This window comes from Cyprinodon variegatus, unplaced genomic scaffold, assembly GCF_000732505.1.
Source record: "Cyprinodon variegatus isolate N-32 unplaced genomic scaffold, C_variegatus-1.0 Scaffold113, whole genome shotgun sequence".
Taxonomy (NCBI): domain Eukaryota; kingdom Metazoa; phylum Chordata; class Actinopteri; order Cyprinodontiformes; family Cyprinodontidae; genus Cyprinodon; species Cyprinodon variegatus.
In genome coordinates, this window is record NW_015150566.1 from 1,430,000 (window position 1) to 1,448,081 (window position 18,082).

Sequence of the window (18,082 nt, forward strand, 5' to 3'; positions counted from 1 at the left end):
GCATTTTTATTAGGAAAAGGTTATGTTTCTTTAAGTAACACAGGAGGAAACCCAGTCCGGGCTACATGGCTGTGTGTAAATGCATATGTTGCCTCGCAGATGAGTACAGGTGGGCTCACTGACCCAGTGACACCTGTGTATGGCTTTGCAAGGCTAACCAGTGTCACCTTCTACGTTTTGTATGTGTACTTGCCAGCAAGGGGATTACTATGCACTGCTGTGAAAGAGAGAAAAATAGTCAAACAGATGGACATAGGGAGATCTCGACAGTAGTGGGAAGCACATTTTCAGGTTAAAAGGAACGCCTTGGCTATGTCCTGTTTGGACCAACTTTTTTCAGATCTGCCTGAATTCATTGTGACAAAGACTTACAGTAAACTAAGTGTCAGGTTTCCTATGAAATTTATGTCTATAACAAAATCATAGCCTCACAGACATCACAGACGATGCAAATCCCTTGCTCCAACTGTCCCCAAGGTGTTTTGCTGAATTTGGCCACTGAATTAACATGAGCTAATTTTCCAAGAAACCGTTAGAGGCTACTGAAACTGTTTTTGTGCATTTTCTTTTACCGTAAGTACTTATCAAAAGACAAACAGTACTTGGGGTGGGGTCCTGTGTATGCTTTTATGATGACTTGCACAGAGGAGCCATCACAATGGGCGTGAAGATCTGGTTTAAAGAGACACTGCTAAGAGATTGATACAACAAAATGTAGCAGTTCAGGAGTAAAAAGGATGAGTGGTGCTATGCCACTTCTTCAAATCTAAGCTCGCATTCTGTGTCCTAAACTTTCCTCTAGAGTCAGCCTGAATATTAGGTAGAAAAGGTGCCTGGAGTTTATGAGAGCTTCTAATTTTGGTGCAGAACGATAATAGGTCTGCATTTTCACTCATATCACCCAATTGAACACAAACCTTCTGTTATCAAAACTCTGAGTTACCGGGCTGACATTATTCTCTCAGTTGCAGAGGGAAAATGAATAAAACAAAAACATGTCAGGAGACCACTTGAAACATGTGATTATCCAAACAAGAAATTTTTTTAGTCGACCAAAGAAACTAGCAGGAATGATAACACTGCATATAACACAGAGGAGAAATTGCAGAGATGCAAAAACATTATAATTCAAAATGTCCCCGTGTTTGAAAGATGTTTTTTTCTGTATCTAACAGATCAGTAGCTACATTTACATGCACCAAATTTCCCCAGGCTGATCTAAACCTTGGTTGATTAAAAATTCAACATCTCTGTTTACATGGACATTAAATATAATTCTCTGACCTTGAAATGTCTATACATGTACCAAGTGCTCGATCAGATTAAATCCTTTAAGCATGCACAGAAATGTCTGATTTCCAGAAACGCTTTAGTAGTAGAAGATGAAACTACCTGTTTTGTGAAAAACCTGTACACGTCCGCCCATCCTTAACTTTAGCTACCTGACCCTCAAAGAGCAAAAAATACATCATGGCTTTGAATTTGACTTGAACCATCTTTATGTCCAGAATTATGTGGACTGGAAAGAATTGAACTGTTAAAGTGACAATCCTGTTGCTTTTGCTCTTTTGCTTTAAACCAACACAGTATTTTAGAAAACAAAACATTGGCAGTCAAAGATGGAGCTGGTAGCATGGTTGAAATCTGACCGAGATGCTGTGGCATTACCTTAATCATTTGTTCATACCAAAGTTTGTTGGCTGTGCAACAACAATTCTGCAAGAAAAGTTGGCCAAATTTCCTCACAAAGGATATTTAAAACTGTCAGCTTTCACAAATGCTTAATGGTAGTTGCTTCTATCAATACAGAAATGGCCAGTAATTTGATTTAGGAAACAAATTATCTCTCCAATGCATACATGTAGCCATGGGCTCAGTTTTACTCTAACTAAATGTGTGAGCTCTTTTCCTGCTTTTTGACATGAAAACTGGCCCAGAGTCCATCTGCTTAACTTTATTTCCTAGATAGTTTCACCTATTAAGATAGTTTACCATTACATTTTCTAACATACATTTTTTTTTATGGATCAGTGCTTCTACATTTTCTTTTGTGTGTCTGCTTTTGTCTTCTTGAACCCCCAGTTGGCCTTGTCAGAAGGCTGCTCAAACTGAGCCTGGTTCTGCTGGAGGTTTCTACTGTTAAAAGGGAGATTTTTTTTTCCTCTGTTGCTGCATGCAATGCTCAGTGTGAGGAATTGCTGCAGAGTTCTCCGGGAGGAGCGAATTCCTTCAAATCAATGACTCGATGCAGTCAGCTGGGTTTCTTGAGATACAAAACTTCTAACCAATCTGTTTGTATGATTTGATTAAACTGTCTCTTTAAAGCACATTGAGATGATAACATAATGTGAATTGGTACTATATAAATAAACTGAATTGAACTGAACTGAAATACTTTTTCACTAAGGACAAATTTGGTTCCAAGGCTATTTTGTATCTTTTTTCTTAAAAAAAAATAATAAATATCATCCTTGATATCTTCCTTTTCTGTTTTCTCAAGTTTTCTTAATCAGATTTTGAAATCAGATTGATGATCTGAGTTATTTATCTGTGACTAAGATCTCTCAGGGGGAAATTACTTTTTTTCTAGCACTGAATGATCTGCTAAAAAAAGACCTAGAAAAATAATGTGTGGTATATTTAATCTTATTCTTTTACCTGAAGGAAAAATAAACTAGAATAAAAAAAATACTAATTTTAAACGTAAACTAGGATCTGTGACCTGCTGTCAAAACAGACATTAATAACAACAAGACAATTTAGCTCAAAACAGTCATGTTATATCCTAAGAGCCTTACAAAGTTATGACCTCATGTTTTCTTCTAGAACTCTGTTGGTCTAAATTTGCAGAAGTAATTTTTTTAACAAAGCTCTGAGTACAATCCTACTCTCTTTTGCTTGTGATAGATTTCAGAAGTTACTTCTTATTTATAAAATTTCCTATCCTTTTCAGGGGATTTTAAAGTAAAACCTTACTTGATTTTGCCTGTTTTACACATATAAAACATGACGTTGTTGCTGTTGGGTTTTAAACCTTCACACTCAGTAATCCCATTGTATATCTCAGAAAGCTTCTGAGATACCAACACATACTTAAACGTATGCTAAGTAAGGGAAAACACGCCAGGCCCTGTAATTTTGGGCAAACCCACAGCAGATGGCACAAAACATTTTAATGAGTGTTTGTGGCCAAGAGTACACATGCGTTCAAAGTCCACAGAACACAATTGGTGAAGTCAGGTGCAGACGTCAACATTTTCCTTGTTTCTTTGTCATTTTGGTAGGTTGCCATTAAGAACATGTGACTTTGCTTTTAGGGTGCAACCAGTTTTATCCTCTGGGGCAAAACTTGTTCCCGTAAAATCTAACTCTGATTAAATATGTTATTTATTTTACTTTTAGGACAATTACACAAAGGACACAACAGAAAACTGGAAGGCTCAGTGATCTAAACAAGATTTATATCATGCAGGAGAACAGATGCAGAAAGATCTGATGAAGGAGGGACAACAAGATGAGGTCAGGTGGGAGGACTATAAAAGCGCTGCTTAGCTTCAACTAAACAAGGCCTAAATTACTGTCTGTAGGCCTAATATAGACAATGAGGGATTCACAGCAACTGCTCCATGAGGTATCTGACTAAAAAGCCAGATTTGTACCTGGGAGTCATAAAGTATTTAGATTTATATTTTGATATATTTGTGTTTCTGGATTCTAAAGTCCTGTATAACTATAGCTTTTTCATAAAGGCATGTTTTTGCAGTTTTTGGTCAAGTACATAGAAGGACTTGGATTTTTTTCTTCCTTGATACCCTTATAATAGATATTTTTATATTACAAAAACTGTGGAATTTCTTAAAGGAAGCAGCTTTTCACAAGTCAACATGATGCTGAAGTTGCAGATCAGTTTGGCATGCTTATACCTGCTCTGCTGCCTCTGCTTGACTGAGTCCCGGCAGCTGAAGTTTGTTGTTGCTGTAAGTAAAACCCCTTTTCCTTGCATTTAAATCCACAGCCATCACATATGTTTCTGCTTTCCTTTTTTTTTCATTCTTGTGTAATACAACAAACATAAGATGTTTGCATGATGCTACTGATAGCATTTGTTTGTTGTATGCCACGAATTGAACATAATCTGACAGCCTGCTTTGATTTGCATTGTTGCTGATTACGCTGCCATTTTCTGCCCAGTGAGTATTATTTTATTTACACTTTTATCACAAAGGATTACTTTGAGCCTAGCCTCAGACAGCGGCGAGCATATCTCTCCCAGACACAGCAGCTTTGTTCATAAACCTCTTTATGTAACACTTCAGCACATAGTTGAATCACTTAAGGAGATACAACAAACAGAAACATACTTGTATCCTTTTTGAGCAGTAAAGATGGAAAAAAAAGGCAAAATATGCCTTAAATGTTCTTTTATAAATGATTTGTGAGCTTTAATATTCAGCCCACATGTTGCCCTTCTCAGTTTAAGAATCCCCAATTGAAAAAAAAAAAAACAAGAAAAAAGCTGTTATTACTCCATGTGAACTTGTAGGACGGACAATATGCACAATAACTGATTATAAAATAAAGGCTGTTTTACTTAAACATTTAAGTAGAGAGTTTAATTTTTGGGCATTTTATTCGTTCCATCTCAAATAAACATACCAACATAAATACATTGCCTGGAATAAATACAAAATAAAACCATATTAAAAATCTGTATTTTTAAAACAGGACCTCCCTTATAATCACATTTTAACTTGATGATTTTGGATCAAAATACAGGACAAAAATTATAGTGAGACTACCTTAATTAGTTTGTTTGTTTTCATCAAAACACCTGAGCTGCTTTGATGATCTCCAATAGCTCAGTGTGAAAAACAGCTGATCCCAATCTTTTCTCTACATCCACCCTGTTCCCTTGTATCATTTAGTTAAACTCAAACATATAAGAAAAACATACTTTTTAGTTGATAAAAGCTTTTTTAATTTTTCAATTGGGTCCTCAGAAAGCAAAACAGATCCCAGTCCTATTTTATTTTACTACCAAATAAATGAAATATTTTCCTGTACCCTTTGCAATGCATTTGAGGAAGGGCAACACTTTTCTTATATTATTTCTAAAACTTTCTACTACTAGTGCTTTCCTTTCAGTTGAAAGCTATGATCTAATTTTTGTTGGTCAGTTACTGTGTATAAAATCTAAATAAGATAAATCAAGTTATTCACCTAATATGACAATCATAGTTGAAGAGATTTCAACACATTCATAAGAAACTGTAAATGTGCTCTACACAAAAGCACTTGTTTACTCCTAAAAGTCCTTATTTACCACAATAAAAAAGTATAGAATATAATATACTTATAGAAAACATTAAGTAAGGTATTTTTCCAGGTAAAATGTCTTTGAAATTCTCTCACCTAAATGTCATAAAAAGAAAAAATAGATAATGTTCAAAATATGTTTTCTTGAGTGTTGAAATGCAAATCATGATGTATCAAAAATCACTTTATAGATATTTTAAAAATCTAATTTTCATCATCTAGAGAATAATATCAATTGTTATTTTGGTTTAATACTGAATATCTATATTAAAAAGTTTGGTCTTTCTTAGATCCTTACAAAAGCCATAAGGTGACGTCTAAACAGTCCAGAGTTCATTTCCTAAATTACAGACCAGCGTGTAGCTTTCACCTGTACTGATGAGATCTTTCTGAACATTTTAGCACAAAATATGAACCTTGAAACTGTTGGAATGTTGGTTGAATCATATTATCAAAAGATTTAAAATATGCTAATACTGGCCTCTGATTTAGACATTTAACCTCTTTCATTTAAGTTTTTGTAGGCCAACAAAATGCAGAATGTTTGCTAATTTTGGTCCCTTTATAGCAAAAAAGAAAAGAAAAACAACTGAGTTTTTTGTTTTCAACCACAAGTTAGAGTTGTCTAAAGAGCAAATATTTTTTAGATGGCTTTTTTTTTTTTTTTTCTATACGGCTGAATGTCTATTCATTTAATAGGTTCTAAAACTAATGGTAAAATGTTGAAGTAAAGTTCTGATTTGGGAATTTAAAAACAAACCTGCCATTCAAATATATAACAAATCTATTTATCAGACTATTGTGACATTTTTACTTTTTTGAAAATGAAAGAGTTTTCATAAATAAGTAAAGCAAAGTTAAAACGAAAAATATATCCTAAAACAAAATTATCAAAAAGCATTATTCAAGAGGCAGTCACTGCACAGAAATGTAATCTGAGGGATCAGTGTTGCTGACTCTAAGTGAGGTTGTGTTGTGTTGCGCTGCAAGACACCAACTGAGAAACAAGCACATAGATATGAAAAGCATGTCCAGTAAATAAAATACCTACATCCCACTTCGCCGGTAAAAGCAAAGTCATGTAGGACATCCTTGCAAGTACAAGAAGGTAAGCTGAGAGAAGCAAAAGGGCGGCAGGTGATAGCAGCCTGCAGAAATCCACTGTGAGAGATAGAGGACAATATGGAGGCAAAGCTTTAAATATTAATGAAAAGTTTCATATCAAATAATGCGTTAACTTATAGATTATACGCTTGTATCTTTGGGATTATGATATTGTCATTGCATATAATTACTGTCTTTAGTATGGAGTGTTGGATATTACTTGTTACATTCAGTCAGAAGGTTGAAAATACATTTTCTGCTCTTAAATGTGTGAATTTATGTTAATCCTGCAGGTGCGAATCAGTTACTTTCTTGTCAGTCTTTATAGTTGGGGTTTACTGTGAACAGTAGTGCATCAGATGTTTTCACAATCCACTAAAATGTAAGTGTGTGTGTCAAGTCCCTCCTCAGAAAGATGGGTCTAAAGGTTAATAACACTAATGGAGCAGCTCTTGATCATACATCATCAAAATTACTTATCTATGTGCACCTTAAATCGAGACTGATCTGTTTACAGTTACGAGTTTCTATTTATGACTCTTGTCTCAGGGAGAATTGCTCCCTAAGAAGAGGTCAAATTGAGCACAGGGGCAGCCTGTCTGAATTCATGCAATATAATCTGTTCTGACTTTTCAGGTGTTTCGACATGGCGATCGATCGCCTATTGAGTCATACCCCAGGGATCCACATGGGGAGGAAGTGTGGGCTCAGGGCTTTGGCCAGCTTACTGAGGTACATGCTGTTTCTTTGAGTCTCTGTGTCACTATTCTATCAAGCATTTTTCAAAGAAAAAGAAAGTTTTAAGAACATGAGGGATAGGAATGCTAACATGAAAAAGATAAACAAAAAAAGACCCACCACAACAAACTACAGAACAGGTGTGGCCCTGTAGGACATACTGACAGGATAATAACCTTAAGTAAGTTTAAATATTGTGGCGAAGATATTCTATTCTATTCTATTCTATTCTATTCTATTCTATTCTATTCTATTCTATTCTATTCTATTCTATTCCAGATCTCCTTAAGTAGAAAGGTTGCTCACTGTAGTTTTAAATAGTGTTGCGCCGATCCCCGATACCACTAGTTTGAAATAGAGGTGTGTGCATATATGAAGAACTACATGCTACTTGGTTGTAAAATAATTGCCATCATGGCTTTGTCAAGCTGCTGCCTACCTTTGTGAAGCAGCACCTTGCCTACCTGGAATGGGTGACAATAGTTAATTAAACTTTTGGCTCTCAAAATGGTATCAGTGCCCTATTTGTTGGTACTCACCCATACCGATACCAACATTTTGTTGCTGGATCGGGGCCCCGTCCGATACTGGTATCGGTATCAGTGCAACACTAGTTTTAAATACCACTACCTTGTTAATACTGTTTGGTACTCCTTTAATTTTTATTATTAACACTTTTTTTTAAAGGTTTTTCCTAACAGAAAATAATTACAAGCAGATAAATTTGTCTTTTTTTTTTTTTTTAACAGTGTCCTGTCTAACGATGTGGCAATAAGAATAATTGACTTGATGTCAAAAAGAGCCCAACAGATTTTACTTTCACAAGTGTAGCAGTACAGCTATTGCCATAGTGTTCTGCTTGTTTTATGCATATAAATTGCTTTATTATAATTATGCAGGGAGTTTTACAGATTATATGGACACTGCAATGTAGGTAGAACAGGAAAGGAAAAACAGAAAAAAAGGGAGAAAAGATGAAAGAAAGAGAAGATAAAAGGGAGATAATGATAAAACATTTTCAGTCTGCTTCATCACCTGCAAAGAGATGCAAAAAGAACAGCACAACTAATGGACATGGTAGGAGACATACAATAAAGTAACACTATCGCTGAAGTATAGGTAGTATTATTTAATCTGACAAGTATTTCTGACATGAATTTGTCTTTTTTGTGAGTGGAAAAAAAACCTGACATGGCAGTGTGCAGCAACAGCTATGGGAAGGTCGCAATTGCTGTACTTGATGATTCCTACAGTTGTAGAAAAACCAAATCACTCAGACAATTTCTCACGTTATATTACTGAAATGGCTTTTTGGTAGGCAAGGCAAGGAAAGTTTATTTGTAAAGCACAATTCAGTACAAGAACAATTCAAGGTGTTTATCATGAATTAAACGATAATATAGAAGAAAAATCAAAAGAGAATAAATGCAAATAAATATAAAAAGATGAGCACATAGTAAAATTTGTTAAACAATGGGACCACTATCTTAAACTAGCAATACCTCAGTCAACAGTTTAACTTCAACACTCAATGGCATAATGTGTGACAATGGGTCAGATTTTGTTTTACCACTTTTTCAAACTGTAAATTTTAAAACCATTTTAATTCAAGAATATGGCTCACACCTAAGGTTATGTAAATGCAATTCATTGGATAACTAGGATGGACTTTCCAACCAACAAGAGGAGGCAACTTCAAAATAATCAAATACAAATCTATTTTAAATGTTAATTTTAAGTAACAGAAACCTGTGACATCATTTGGACATTTTATTTCCCCTTTTAGAATTGCTCATGTTATACCTTTTAGCGATGGTTCAATTTATAATTAGTTAATAAAGTTAAACTGAGCAGTTCTGTACAGATAGACAAATGATTGAACATATGCAGGTCAAACCACTCGTATGTATTTTAAGATTTTTTTCTATTTTTAAACAGTTTGTATAATGTTTCATATCTTAATGTGACAAAGTAGCCAAAAGGTTATAGAACTTAAAGAACGCTTCTCTTTAAAGCAACTTAAAATAAAATGTAAAATACCTAGAATAACAGAGAGTGAACATTTTTTTCACCAAACCCTAATGTTATTCAAGAAACTAATCTGTGTTGTTTATTACTTCTTTCAGCTGGGCATGAAACAGCAGTTTGAGCTGGGGAGATATCTACGCAGGCGCTATGGAAACCTTCTCAGTGAGGACTACAACAACAAAGAGGTGTGTGTGATTCTTCAGATGCATTTCAAGCCTGCTTGGTCCATTTCGTCTGCCTTACTGTATCATCTGAATTCCCTCGCATCTCTGAATCCATGTTGTCATGTGAACTCTTGCTGCCACATGCGACAAGTTTTACGTGTCATCACCATCCACAACGGCTGCAGTAATTTAATGAGGGCGACACATTGTGGTCATATCACTGCCGTGGCTTTGTCATATGCTGAAATCTGGCATGTAGGGCAGCCTCTGGGCTTTTTAGTTTATACAGTATACATTTGGATGCCTGCGGAGTTCATCACTGTAGGCTCAGAAAACTGTCTTCATGAGGACATGGTTTTCTGGATTCCCTGTCACCTCCTCCCCTTGTTTTATTTTATCTTTCTTACTGTTTTCTAACCCTTTCCTTTCTCCCACTTTTCTTCTCCTTCTTCAGAATATAATGTAATTAATCTGAAAATAACACTTCTCACTGTCTGTCTTGGTAATATGCCTCAGAGTCTTTGTCAGCTTGTACTGTACTCCACCCCCCCGTTCAGCCATGTCTGCTTTAATTTCACAAAATGGAGGGAAAAGAAGGATTCTCTGTGTCACAGGAGCATCCGGGCTTATCAGTGGGATTTACTGTGTACAAAAACCTGACAAAGAGTGACAGAGGGATAGAGACGAGCAAAGGCTCGTGTCAGAGGAGATCACAGTGAGCCTGATCTCCCACCTTTTTCCTTCTCACAGTTATTTGAATCACATTTCCCTCTCTTTATGTCTGCTTAGCTGACCTGCATAAATCAGGGCAAAGATGGTACATTTATTTTCATTTTCATATGGGAAATTATGGAAAGATATTGACTACAATTACAATTTTTATTTTAAATATCTAGTTTTAGTTTATCAATTTAAAAAAATAATCATCTTTTGAGTATTTTCAACCAGAGAGTTTCAGGTACCAGCATATTTAATGCCATGTTTCCTCAATATTTGCACCAGTTGTACGTCCGGAGCACTGACTACGACCGCACTCTGATGAGCGCCCAGGCCTGCCTTGCTGGGATGTTCCCCCCCACCAGACGCCCGCCTCCCATCATGCCCCAGTTACTGTGGCGGCCAATTCCAGTGCACACCGTTCCCAGGGCGCAGGATAAGGTGGGCTGCTGAGCCAAATAAATATTTCCTTTTTATCCAGAAGGCTTGCACAGCTGTACACAGATTCTGCATACATTTTGTTGGGTCCCTGGCTTTACCCCGCTGTCAGTGTTTCACCTCATCTGTGAACCTCACACACTTAAATGCCTTGTTGTAATAAAAATGTAAAGCAAGGAAGTAGTTCGGCCTCTGAGACTTACAAAGCTTATGCACTGGTTTTCCTCTGACTTTTTATGCCTGCATTCTTTATTGAAGCTGTTGAAGTCTCCAGGCAAAGACTGCCCTCGGTTCAGAGCTTTGATGACGGAGACCTTTGAGAGCGCTCCCTATCAGAGGTTCCTCCGTACTCACCAGGTAGGTTAGACCGGATGTTTTAGAAAACATTCTACTTCAAATGAATATCCATCCATCTGTCTGTCTAATGATGTATTATATATAGATAAGGAAGTTGCCCTTATTTCTTCAATTTCTTTTCCCAAAATAATATTACCTGAGGTATTCAATGAACAACAGCAAAATATGTCTGTCTGTCTGTCTGCCTACATCTTTTGAATTTTATCCTTTTATAAAGAAATGTAGGTATTTACCTCATTGGCGTCAGGGACAGATACATACTGTATATAGAAAGTATCTACTGTCACCCTCTAATGTACCAGCTTTTGCTCTTGTGTTTATTGTCACTTATATTGAGCCATTTTGGTGTAAACTTGAGAAACTTTGCTGCTTATGCATTCCATAACAAATTTGCATAATCCTATTGTATTTACTGTTAAATGCCATTCTTCTAAATTTGGCTGCTTCAGTACTATATGATGTGAAAACTAGCAAACACAGCGCAACCTGCATTCTGGTGAAATACATAGTTCACAGTAGCTTCTGCCAACACAATCAGCACTTCCAGTGGATGTGTTAGTTATGCACCAGACATCATGTCCTCTCACTGATTTTCTCAGGCACGGTGACTCCAGTGCCTCCAAAAAGCTGCACAGTGCAATTTCTCTCACATTCTCGGAGACACTAATTAACGGTTGGATTAAATTAGATAAGGAATTACAATAAAACAGTTTTAATTAAACAGAGTCCCATGCGCTGCTTACTAAGGAGGTGTTGGAGATCAGGCCAGAGCCGCTCATGTTAAATTTCAACACCCTCTGCTGTACCTGCAAGGTATATGCACAAAGTGGTTGGAGACAAGTTCTAAAGGGAAAAGCTTTTAAAATAACTTTTCATAAGATGATTCATTGCGAAAATATAGGTCATCTATCTAAACGTTAATGGAAACATATAGTTAAAATGAAGTTTACACAAGATGAAAAAATTAGATACCCTTTTCATAGGGTAAATCTCATATATTATGTGAATGAATATATTTTTTAATACTTCATTCATCAATATTATAAAAATGAAAAGTTAATCCATACTTATTTCCTTACGCACCATTTAAAGTTGATTTTCTATGATTTGCTCATTAACAGCTGCTAAAATGTAGACAAGTGTCTCTCAGCAAGTTAGCAACCATCAACAAGCTCTAGTGGGATTCTGGCTTGATATCTGTCACTGTTTCTCCTTTCAATTTCCTGGTACAAGCCCAACTTTTTATCTTTATCTCTTCAAAGGGGCCGTCAGTTTAATCTGAGATGAGTTCAAGATAATTTCAACAACTTGGCTGTAGATTGGAGAAGTTTAGGCACTAACAGTTTTGGGAGTTTGTATACTTTTTGTAGTTTAGACCTTTAAAACCTCAGTCATAAAAAAAATTGTCTCTGTTGTATTACTGCTTCATCTTCTACCTTTTGATCATCATATTTTTCTACAAAAGATATTAGGCATACACAGGTTTTTAGCTGTAATTTTCCATGATGATTAAAGGGGTCCGTTTTAAAGTAAGCGCTTCTTTTTTAATTCCCTGAGGATTTAAACACCAGTGTAGCAGCGCTTTTCCTGGGTGAATCTTAGAAAATTCTTACCATTTTTCTTTAATCTAAGTGAGACCATTAGAAGACACAACTAGCTTTTCTAACTGTACCAGGTAGATGGTACAAATGGTCAATTTGTAAAGAATAGATTGGTTTGCTTTCTTAGGGTCAGATTTCACAAGAAAAAAAAAGAAGACAATAACAGCTGTTAGTCTGACTCTTTTGTTTTTGTTTTACAGAACTTTGTGGAACGGCTTTCCAACCACACTGGCTACCCCGTACCCAGACTGGTTGGAAAAAAAATCTGGAGGGTTTACGACACCCTCACCTGTCAGGTTTGTTTCCCAGCAAACTGTACAAAACTGTTTATCATTGTAACTTTAAATTCCACTGAAACTATTTTTAAGCTACAACACATTTTATCCCACACAAACTAACAGTAGGTATATTTTATGGGAATTTTATGCAATTAATCAACAGGACAAACTAGTTGTATATAGAAGTCATGAGGGAGATCAATTATTCTAAATTTTATTTAACCAGTCAGGAGATCTTTAAGAGTTATTTAAGTCCTTCTTTTTTTAGAAATAGAATGCATGTGGAGACATTAATGGTTAATTAAACATTTTTTTATAGCTTCATCAGGTGTTCCTGTTTGGCTGTGACACCATCCTGGAGAGAAATATCAGCTGTGCTGCTGCTATCAACACTTGTGTTTAAAGATGTTGGAAATCAGCCTGTTTTTCAGTGTAGTCCAGTTTCTCTGACTGTGACTGACTAGATGCGCTCTCTCATCCTCTGACATGGGAGTTGGCTCAGAGCTGGTCTGCCTGGATGTGTGTTTCCTGGACGGGGCCACCTGTGAAGCTGGTTAACAGTTGCCTTTTGTATCTCTGCTTATTTTTCTATGTCTGCTTCCGTCCGTCTCCTTGAACCCCAGTCGGCCTCGGCAGATGGCTGCTCCCACTGAGTTTGGTTCTGCTGGAGGTTTCTCCCTGTTAAAAGGGAGTTTTTCCTCTCCACTGTCACTACAGTACAAGCATGCTTACAGTGAGGGATTGCCTTCGAGTCAATGAGTCAATAAAATCATCTGTTTTTCCTTTGAAAACTTGGAATCAGTTTGACTGTATGATCTTGTTGAATTGTAAAGTGCATTGAAATGACATGTGTTGTGAATTGGCTCTATATAAATAAACTGAATTAGATTGAATTAAAAATCATATAGTTGTAGTAATATGTTCATGCTGTGGGAAGATGGAAACAGCTGAAAATATGAAAAATAGTTACAAGCCTTATGTCCTTTTCAGCTTACCACAAACTGATCTGTCAGTGTGAAGAGAATCCTCAATAACACACTGAAGGTTGTGCTAGCATCATGAAAAGATTAATCTAAAGTAATTCAGTTTGTATTACTAGCTATACCAGTGATAGATAAAAGTCAAGAATAACCTCCTAGCTGTAAATCGAAGAGAGAGAGTGGTAAAAATTTGGTTCATACTTACAGTCAGACTCGAAAACGAAATAGAAAAATATTGATTAAATTATTGTGACATGGGTGCTTTCAGAGCCAGATTAATAATCACACTTTCAAAACAAGCATCTGTTATCTCCCTACTCTAATCTAAAAATAGATGGGATAACAGAAATAATATCATGCACAAATCACTTTCTCTTTTCTTTGTCTGTGTGTTAGTGTAATGTAATTAAAACAAGGTAATGACTAAACTCTTCATACACAGAGGATCCATAACTTGACTCTCCCTCGTTGGGCCACCAATGACGTCCTGGATACCCTGAAGAGGATAGCATCCTTTGAGGTCACGTACAGCATTCTCAGTCACAGGCGGAAAGAGAAGGCCAGGCTCTCAGGAGGTGGGAATTCACATTAACAGATATTTATTTGCAGCACTGCTAGGAGGAAAATATGATAGGGGAAAGATTGTCGCTGCGTATCTTATGTGGCTGCTGGCCGAGGCTTTGTTTTTGCCTCCAACTATGTGAAGTGCAGCTTTGGATCTCCCTGAGGAATATTTGCACGCATGAGCTAATGGGACAAAGATGACAATGCCAAGAGAAGCTGCTCAATAGGGTCAAAAGGATTGTGTTTGCGTCTGCAGAAAATTAATCTGCGCTGTTAACTCTGTATTCATCTACCAGGGGTGTTGCTAAACGCCATCCTGAGGAATTTCTCCAGTGCTTTGGAGCAAGGCAACAAGCTCAAATTCATCATGTACTCAGCTGTAAGTTCATTGTCTTACTTGAACTCACTATCTGTGTAACAAACTGCTGTTTCACATCCTTATTGCTTGTACTTATCCTAGCATGACTCCACACTCATCACCCTCCAGGCAGCTCTGGACATCTACAACGGGCTCCTTCCTCCCTACGCTGCCTGTCAACTCTTTGAGTTCTACCAGGAGTATGATGGGTAATGACTTCCTTCCAGTCTGTATTTCATGCACTCTTCCATTTGCATATTCAAGTATGCTATCTGGGTCAGATGTACACACATAGAGAGACCCAACACACACAGACACACACCCACACTCTCACATAATTTGAGTTATGGCAGTCGTCTTTTCAGCTAAATGGACTTAAATATATATAAATATGTTTCTCTTCTATCCAATGGAGGCTGGGCGTCTGTCCAGCACCGCTTTGGCCAAATTAGCACAGAACGCAAAGCCCATTTCCAAAACACTTCCCATAAGTGTGTGTCATTTCATTGTGTTCATGATAATAATTACCCAGATCCTATTCAGTGGAGCTACATTACCGTAATGAATCCTCATCCGACCCCTACCCCAACACCGTGCCTGGATGCAATGGATTGAACCCCTGCCCTTTGTCCACCTTCACGGAACTGGTGCGGGACGTGATGCCGGACGAATGGGAGGTCGAATGTGGCATGAGGAGAAGGTGGTCAAGCACAGGTGGGGGGAGGTTTCTTCCATAAGAATAATTTGCTTTCACTGTGAAAGCCAGCTTAAGTCAATATTTTACACATCAGATTTTGTCACATTAAAACCACATATTGCATAAAGGTATAGTGGAGGATGTTGATTTTCTGGGGGGATCATCAAAATAAGTGGTCCTTCTAATTGTCAATCATTCTGGTGATTTGTCTACATAATTCCGTCCTGCATGCTCAACCCCATTTTTATTTACCGGTGGTGAGTCTCACATAGTGGAAAAAATGCAAATCTTCTTTTGGAAAGTAAGCCTGTAGGAGCAATGCAAACAGCAACTTCTAAACAGAGCGTGCACGAGGAGAAATGAGCTTGTGCATGCTCTCACATGCAGGAGCGGGTGCAGGGTTGTGCATGTGCATTTTATTTTATAGTGGAGAGGGCGGGTCTTGTAAGAAAATCGCAAAAATCCTCCAATATACCTTTACACTTTTAACTCCGGGTGGAATGAGAGTATTCACTGCTCCTCCTTCACCTAATGCTACTATGAGACATTTGCTACAGGATAAACATTTAATCATGAATGCTTATTATGTATTTAATCCCACGTAGTCCTTTTTTATAATGGGATAATACATTTAGAGCCCGTGTTGCCATACAAAGCTTCTATAAGACTTCTATATTTTTGCTGCTACAGACAGATTTGTTTTTTGTTTTGTTTTTTGCCCAATATGGCTCTTTGAGCAATTTTGGTTGCCAACCCCTGCTTTAAAGAAACACAAACAAGCGTATATGTGTGAAGTGGACTGTAATCATCCATCATTTTGTCCTAAGAAGTCACCTGATCAATAGATGGAGACAACTTGTGAGTGTGATTTAATCTCAGTACAAATGGAAATGTTTTTTGTCTCATTGGTTTGTCAAAGGACACTTTACCAAACATAGTAGTAGCAACTTCATGTTGAGGAGAAGTAAAAGGGAAACTGATTTAACATAAAAACTGAGCTGAATTGGGGACAATTTTTGAATTCAGTAATCCAGCTAGTGGCTGAAACATATGAGGAGACTGGGGCACAGTTTCATCTTCCAGCTACACAAGCAACATACATAAAGCCAGAGCTACACTACAATGATTTAAGCAATAATACATCAGAATGACCCACTCAAAATTTTGGATATAAAGCCAAATAAAATATATGGCATGACTAAATGTGATTAACGCCATAAAATCTGTGCTTGAGCTGTTTTGTAAAGGAGAGATAAATCTTTCTTTCTGTAAGGAAAGCTGTTAAAGACATGACCCCATATATTATCAGTTGTAATTATAGTGAAACATGGTTCATGGAGCACTTTATTTTCACTTTCAATTATGCTTTTTGTCTTTTGGTATATGTTATACAATCCCCAGGAAAATGCACTGAAATTGCTGTTTAATGTGACAAAACTCTGGATTTTTAATAGTGTGGCAAAACCTGTAGTTCTATATAGTTTTTTTTCTTCTTCTTTTACAAAGTAGTATTTAAAGAAATATCCAGCAGCTAATATAAACTTTTGTCTCTTGTAGGTACCATTACCACTCTTGCAGTAGCAGTGGGTCTCCTGGCTGTGGCGCTGTTGTTCACTATAGGGGTGGCAGTCCACAGGCGGAGAGCATCCTACTCCAGGGATGTGTAGGAAACAGAACCACCAAATTCGTGCCAAAAATAAAACAATGCTCTCAAACTGTGATTTCTGCTCTGATAACTTTGAATTTGTCAAACTGCAATTTTAAAAGCTTGTTTTTCTCTCAATCTTGTTTCTGAATCTTAGTGTGACTGCACAATATATCAGAGAAATTTTAACAGAAATAAAATGTGATGGTAGATGAAACACCTGTGCTGCAGATCATCGAAAAACTTTATTTTAATCTCTCGGAATAACTTGTATCATTCACTGTGACATCCACTCTTCGTTTGCAGTTTGGTTGACATCATTTGACATTTTCTGTTCTTTGGCTCTTCATTTTTTGTCTGGATCTATGGCAACTGTGGAGCGGAAAGACAGAGATTAGGGTCAAATGTAAATGTTATCATGTACAGTAGATTATCTAGGCAAGACTCATAAAAATGTTTTACCTTATGTTGGAAAAATATCTTTTTTTATGTTAATTAGAACTAAATTAAACTATATTTATTTGTTTTTATTCATGTATGTTTTATATTAGAAGTGTGACAGAACATTTAATTAACACTTCTGTATGTAGCTTGGTTTTTCAGGTTATGGTTCTCTGTAAACACAGTAAAACAATTATGCAAACGCCAGGTAAATCATGCAATAGTTTTGTGTCAACTCCTAATTTGATTTCAAAATATGATGTAGAAAAAAACTTTCATTTAGATAAATATGTGTGTGATGGCCTTATTTGCATGCAAAATAAAAGACATAAAAGAACTGAAAAACTTCTACTAATGTCAAAATTATATAATCTTGGAACAATTTGAAAACAGTAAGGAGGAATCACTTAAAAACCCAGAGTCATTTATGTGTGGAATTGTGCTTGGTTGTGTTTTAACTATGGTTTGTTAAATTATCAACAGTAGCTAAGAATATAGAGTAAACCTTTAAAAAGCTTGCAATTAATGTATTATTATAAGACCTTTGAGTTTGCAATTGGTTTTTCTTTCACTGAAAGCCTGGTTACATTGGTGGCTAAAAATACAATGGCATGTTTTCTATTATTTGTCATGCCATTTTTGCATCTCTTTGGTGA

The 18,082-nt window shown here is 36.6% G+C and overlaps 2 protein-coding genes across 5 annotated transcripts in view; one reads left to right on the plus strand and one right to left on the minus strand.

Moving 5' to 3' along the window:
- The first annotated feature begins 3,553 nt into the window (after positions 1-3,553).
- LOC107085004 (testicular acid phosphatase homolog) lies at positions 3,554-17,746 on the plus strand. Its single transcript, XM_015375107.1, has 11 exons — positions 3,554-3,977; positions 7,057-7,152; positions 9,285-9,371; positions 10,353-10,508; positions 10,764-10,862; positions 12,664-12,759; positions 14,164-14,296; positions 14,582-14,664; positions 14,746-14,852; positions 15,176-15,357; positions 16,898-17,746. The coding sequence occupies exons 1-11, from the start codon at positions 3,885-3,887 to the stop codon at positions 17,005-17,007; spliced, it is 1,242 nt and encodes a 413-aa protein (XP_015230593.1). The 5' UTR covers positions 3,554-3,884; the 3' UTR covers positions 17,008-17,746.
- Positions 17,123-18,082, minus strand: part of LOC107085003 (myosin-binding protein C, fast-type-like) — a 30,442-nt gene continuing 29,482 nt past the window's right edge. For 3 of the 4 annotated variants that reach the window (XM_015375104.1, XM_015375103.1, XM_015375106.1), the window contains one exon: positions 17,123-17,357. In XM_015375104.1, coding sequence (XP_015230590.1) covers positions 17,332-17,357 — 26 coding nt within the window. In that variant the 3' untranslated portion in view covers positions 17,123-17,331. The remainder of the gene's footprint in view (positions 17,358-18,082) is intronic. The other variant, XM_015375105.1, reaches the window with a different exon arrangement.

Excerpts from the sequence above, each read along its gene's own strand:
- LOC107085004 (XM_015375107.1), top strand. The coding sequence starts at position 3,885 with ATGATGCTGAAGTTGCAGATCAGTTTGGCATGCTTATACCTGCTCTGC. Across the intron at positions 3,978-7,056 it reads AGCTGAAGTTTGTTGTTGCT|GTGTTTCGACATGGCGATCG; the intron begins GTAAGTAAAACC and ends CTGACTTTTCAG. Across the intron at positions 14,297-14,581 it reads GAAGGCCAGGCTCTCAGGAG|GGGTGTTGCTAAACGCCATC; the intron begins GTGGGAATTCAC and ends TTCATCTACCAG.